The sequence below is a fragment of the Scardinius erythrophthalmus genome (assembly GCF_964197995.2).
Source record: "Scardinius erythrophthalmus genome assembly, chromosome: 12".
NCBI lineage: Eukaryota > Metazoa > Chordata > Actinopteri > Cypriniformes > Leuciscidae > Scardinius > Scardinius erythrophthalmus.
The window spans coordinates 42887779-42893778 of NC_138232.1; the positions used below are offsets into that span (position 1 = coordinate 42887779).

The window sequence follows — 6000 nt, forward strand, 5'->3', positions numbered from 1 at the left end:
CATACTCACAGGGGATAATCTTGAGAAGTGAGGAGATGGGCATGCCTCATCATTGTTTTACTTAGGCCTGCCTGTTATTTGTTTAATTTAGCTAACACTGATTTCAGTTTTGAGTTTGCTCTATGTTATTAAAAAGAAGTTTTATTCCGTTTTTAAGTGGCCTATGTCAGGATGTTTAGAAATTAGCCTAGTCACTTTATTCTTATATGTTACATAATTGACAGACAGCGTTCTGTCAACAGGCATCTATTGCCAAAGCCTTTTTGCCTGAAATGATTCACAAATATCATATATTGTGTTGCTATGGTGCTCTAAATGGTTGCTAGGGCGTAGTTTGATAGCTTCACAATGATCCTGAGAGACTGATTGGTCGTCTGAGTAAAATGAGCCCGCCCCCTTGTCTCTATGACACTGTGATCCAGAGTTATGTTCAACACAAAATCCCTATGCAATTGACCATAGTAGGAAAAACGCATGCTATGGTATTCCAGGGTGACAATCTCTAAATAAACCTTAAATGATTAATTTTGTATTGAATTTATCTTGCTTTCATATAGCATTATGGTTCATAACATTAAAATGTTCTGTTTTACTTCAGAAATCACTGGCACAATTTACCCCCAATGTATTCCCCCAAAGGCACAACTTCCCCCGCACCAGGGGCAAGTTGTGCCATGAGACCACTTTTTTTCCAAGAGCTATATTTCTGAAACAATTTATTTCAGATCCAAACTTATTGTTCTCAGGGATGCACCACATCCTGAAATATATGTACATCCTTAAGTTGAAGGCATCACTGTCATGGCCTCACTTTAAAGTCACTTTGAGTAAAAACTGGCACAACTCACCCCACTCTCTGTAATCTAACACTATAAAGAGTTGTGCTTTAACATGACACTTAAACATTGTAACTTAAAATATTTACTAACTTACCTTGAATAATGACAATATTTGTAGATGTTCCTCTATGGCACCTTGATCAACAAAAGCACTGAACTGCCCGTGTTCTCATGAAGAACTGGGCGATTCTCTGCGGAACTGCTTTTTCAGGAGTCAAAAGAGAAGAAACTATGAGAGAAAAACATCCATTCAAGCAAACAATATGTGTTAGTGTATCTTGGTGGAGTGCGTCCATTGATATAGCCTATTTTTTATCCTCTACCCCTTGTAACGGTTATGCTCAGATTTGGTTTCATTTTCAGTGTGTTCTCTTCCTGCCTGCCTTATGTTTGCGATTTCGGCAATAATATAAGATCTTTACAAATCTCAGTGTACGACATGGATCTAATAAACTTGGGTATGTATTGTGTACACTACGATGAGGACACCTATTAAATTACAGGCTACGATGCAAGTTAGTCTGCGTTTATCTCGACTTTTAGACACTCGTGAACTTTCCTAAGCACTTCTCTTCAGAGGAATCCCCACCGCCATTTTGAAGTGAGTTCAGTTTCGTCAAGTGGACGAGGGAAGTTTACTTGCTTGTTCACAAGCAAACAAACACTTAGTGTATCTCCGTGGAGTCTTTCCATCGACTTCATTTGTTTTTATACTGAGCTAATATTTTCAACCCCTAACTAACCCTCACAAAAAAACGTTGATTTGTATATTAATCCAAACATTTTTTTTTTATTAAAGGGATAGTTCACTTTGAAATAATTGTTGGTATGTTTTAGCTTACCTCAAGGGCATCCAAGATGTAGGTGTCTTCGTTTCCGCAGTACTGATATCAATTTTGTTTCAATTTTGATATTTTTAGGTCAAACCGTTCTTGTCTGTCAGTCATTCAATGCAGGTCTGTGGTCACTGTCTCAAAGAGCATGAACAGAGAAGTCCAAATTAAACAATTCCCCATCGTAAGTGCACATTGATGGCTTAAGACACGAAACGAGCGGTTTGTGTGAGAAAACGAACAGTATTTATATCGTTTTTACCTCTTGAACACAGCCATGTCCAATTTAAAAGTGAAATATCCCTTTAACATACTACTTTCCTCCATAATTTCAAATGTAAACACTCATTTTATAAAAAAGAGCAAATTGTGTAGGACCGCATTTTTCTGATTGCTATTTCAGACAGAGTTTTACAATGAATAAAGGTCTAGAGCTGCTGACAGTAAAGCTGTATGATTTCCTTGAGATAACACAGGAAAAAGTCTAGAGTTCAATACCAACACCTGAACAGAGTCTATAACAACTTCCTCAAAATGTATTTGATGAATTTTTTAGTTTTGATTGGATCACCTTGTTACACATGGAGTCAAAAATGACCAACCCACAAAAATATTGTTTATAAATCTTTAGTTATGCAATGTTATTGCCAAATATCAGATTCTGGTTTTTGGTAAATTTCTTTTCTTTCAATTAGCACAGGTTTTGTATTTCTTTTTGGATATGATTGATCACAGGCCTCATTGATCTGAGATTATGCAAAAGTCTTTCAAAAATGCTAAAAAGCTTTTATATCCCAACCAATCTTAAAATCAAACCTACGCCCTTGCTGCTCATTTTTATTTTCATTAAAAAATATATATATTTTTAACATTTTACTTTAATTTTATAATTTTTTCATCAAAAACAAGAAACTTGTTTCCGCTGCTGTGAGGGCGTTTATAATACAGTGACGGTAAAGTTGACATTCTTCTGCCCGCCGTTATCAATCTCTCTCTGTTTGAAAGTTGTGAAAACTATTGAGGAGTTTTTCTTCTGCTGTTTGAGCAAATGGGAACAAAATATATATTTAATGAATTCTCTCATTCACCGCTATAAAAGTATACCCAACTATGACGACTTCTGCTGAGAAACACAGAAATGTGAAAAGGGTCTATTATTTACAATCTCACATTTAAAATCTTTCTGCTGCCACTTTCATTCTCAGAGTGCTTTAACATCAATATAAGCACCATAATAACATACTGTAGATGTAACCATTCACAATATTCACCTATATTATATTTGATAACCTCTCCTTAAGCCATCTACAATTAATCAACTGAAATCAAAGACCCATCGAGTGATTGTTTAAAAAAAACAGTTTATATGGACATTCAGATACAAATTACATCACAAATGGAATCAGAATATGCAGAGAGAGAGAGAAATAGTTCAACTCAAAAACACGGTTACACTGTAAACCAAAGGAGAGTATGTGGAACAGGTATCATATTCATAAGGTGCGAGAATGGAGAATAAAAGAGACGCCATCTTTAATCCTTTACTGCACGAATGGAGGGGATTTCAAACTTTCACTCCATCATCAGAAGACAAACGTCATGCAAGAATTCAGTCTCCTCGTATCAAAGATCTCCGAGCTCTCGGCGCTTCAGGAGAAACGTACAAGGGACAGAGAAAGAGAAACAAGCAAATCCGCCGTATCTTTTCCAATAGCATCTTTAAAAGCCAGAAGATCAGAATGTAGGTACTGAGATATTTTAATCTCTTATAATACTGTGTAAAGTGTATGCATAGACTGCAAGTACCATTTAAACATAAAAAAAAATAAAAAAAAATAAAGAAAGCTGTCTGGTTTAGTGTTCAGTTTTTCATTCTCTTAGTGTCGATGAAACTCAACCCCTCATACACACAACACAGCTGAAGTGAAATTAACTCCGAAACTTTAAAATGGCAAAACGTTTTCAGTCCTGGACCCGATTACAATTACATGCACCTAGAATCTACTGAACGCACGTCCTGCAAATAAAATAAAGAAATGCATGTGTTTTCACAGATAAAGAAACCGCTGTGGTCTTGGTTTGCACTAAGAGGATTCTGCAATTCCATCTCCAGCCATTTTGAAATAATTAACGAGCCACTTCAAACAATATCAAAAACCTATTCATAAAAACAAAAGAAAAAAAAGAAAAAAAAAAGAAACCAAACAATAGAATTACAAATATGTTTACACACACAAATCAAAAATGTGCTTGACTCTTCTTTGGAACCAAAATTCAAAGAAAGCAAAATACCAATATACTAAAGGGAAAGAGGACACACTCTGCAAGACAAAAAAAAAAAATACTATGTAGTTTTCCTTTAAAAACCGACAAACATTTTTTAATCCGCTTCTCAGAAAGTTGGGCTGAAACTTGCATATTTTACAAAACTATGCTAATAAAAGACCTTCTGTCGATATTCCACAAGAAGGGCTTTTCAATCCCAAAAAAAAAAAAAAAAAAAAAGTATTTCATAGCATAATTTAAATACTTGCTATAGTCATTATGCCGTCTTTTTGTGTATTAATGTGGATTCAGATGATGTCCTGCCCTTCATCAAAGCCAACACAACCATGAGAAACTAATGACGATAATAATTAATAATAATAATAATAATGTTTGGTAAAATTTTGTGTCTATTCTAGTTTACTTGCATATAATGACTATTTAATTTTAAAGGTACGCCTCTTGAAAATGGTCTGAACGGAGGTACTGTTTAAAGAACACAAAGCTTTCAGCAAGACGGATTATTATGACACATCGTCCCGGTCGTGTGCGTCACACTGCAGTGATTCGTAACAGCGGTTGGACTTTCCTTTCATCCATGATCTTTCCAAAGAAAGGAAAAGCATGATGTAGTCTCTCATCATGTTGCTGTATTTGGGATAATAGCATCGTCCTCCCGTACAGAGCTGATGGGATCCACGTATTTCAGGATGATCCTTAAAACCGAGACGAGAGCGGTCCGGATGAATGTCTATATTTCTTAAAGAATATTGATCATTATTGTAGTGTGAAACAGTGAAGGGTGACACGAACTTCACTGCGGTCCTGACGCTCTGTGCACATGTAGTTCAATGGCCACTAGAGGCAGTCTAGAGCCGTTACTGCATGCATATGTGCAGAAAGACGAGCCGAAGGAAGAAATGATTTGAGCTTCTCAGTCAAGCAGTTTCAGTCAGAGATCTGTTACAATTTAGTGTTCAATGATGTCAGGTTTCCTTAAAAAAAAAAAAAATCCACCTTCTTTGAACTGATTTAGAGTTGCATTCCTTTTTCAAAGTTCGTAACAGACGCGTTATGCTTCTTTTTTTTGTTTTTTTTTTGTCCAAAAGTGTGATTAGGTTTTTCTCTCCGAGGTCAGCAGCTGTTGGTGAAGTATCAGAGAGACCGGAAATCTGGAAGTGTATTAAAGGTGTTTAATATGGCGAAAACCGGCTGTATCCTCCTCTGTAGAGAGTGGCCTGTGGAAGAGAGATTGGTTAGAGAGCGAGAAACTGAGAAACTGAGTGTGATGGACACACTAAAGCAAGAACAGTCCTAAATCCACTGTAAAACATGGCTTCAAGGGGCTTATTGCTTTTATAAAACGGTTACTCCATAAAAATATTCATTTTAATATTTATTTTATTCATAAAATAAACACCACGGCTCACGAACGCGGCTCAACCAATCAGAATCAAGGACCAGAACTATCCGTTTTATAAAGAAGGGTATATCTCACCATCGCTCCGACTCCATACGCTGCTGCCGCCGCTGCCGCAGGAGTCGCTAATGCTGCCGCGTACGGATCCGCCGCGTACACACGCCCGTAGCTGGACACACACACACAGATTTCAGAGACAAAAAACATGATTACAACTCATAATCAGGGCCATAACCACCATAGACACTGAGGTGATCATGTGATTGATGAAAAATTAGACCAGATTAAACATCCAACAGTGATATCCAGTGATAAAAACTCTCTTTTTTGGACAAAATCTGCCATTTTATGTTGAAAATATTGGCTGAATCATTTACATAATTCATAACTGGTGAGTCATGGTAAACATTATTTATAACTGGTAAAAGGTGACAAGATGAAAAACATTTAGCATTTATTACTTTAAATCCTTTAATGATTTAATTCCTTTAACCCTACAGAGGAGTTTCTCGCTAATGCTAATGTTATCGCATTGGACTAAAAGCGTACTGACTTTGCTCACACTGGGTGTAACAACGGTCCAAAACAATTATCATCAGTTTTGTGCTTTCTCGATCTTTGCTACACTTGTGGTGTTATGAAT

General features: G+C 36.4%; 1 protein-coding gene and 1 pseudogene across 9 annotated transcripts in view; both read right to left on the reverse strand.

The window, feature by feature from the left end:
- Positions 1-1051, reverse strand: part of LOC308699955 (NACHT, LRR and PYD domains-containing protein 3-like) — a 44298-nt pseudogene extending 43247 nt beyond the window's left edge. The window contains exon 1 of the transcript XR_014032259.1: positions 934-1051. The product of XR_014032259.1 is annotated as an NACHT, LRR and PYD domains-containing protein 3-like (transcript). The remainder of the gene's footprint in view (positions 1-933) is intronic.
- Positions 1052-3013: 1962 nt separating this feature from the next.
- The window catches only part of rbfox2 (RNA binding fox-1 homolog 2), a 53366-nt gene continuing 50379 nt past the window's right edge, over positions 3014-6000 (reverse strand). For all 8 annotated transcript variants that reach the window (XR_014031248.1, XR_014031249.1, XM_081381162.1 and 5 more), the window contains 2 exons: positions 5436-5526; positions 3014-5175 (listed from right to left, as the gene is read on the reverse strand). Coding sequence is in view for 6 of the 8 variants with exons in the window: in XM_081381162.1 (XP_081237288.1) it covers positions 5131-5175; positions 5436-5526 (136 nt within the window). In the remaining 2 variants the exon portion in view is untranslated. The remainder of the gene's footprint in view (positions 5176-5435; positions 5527-6000) is intronic.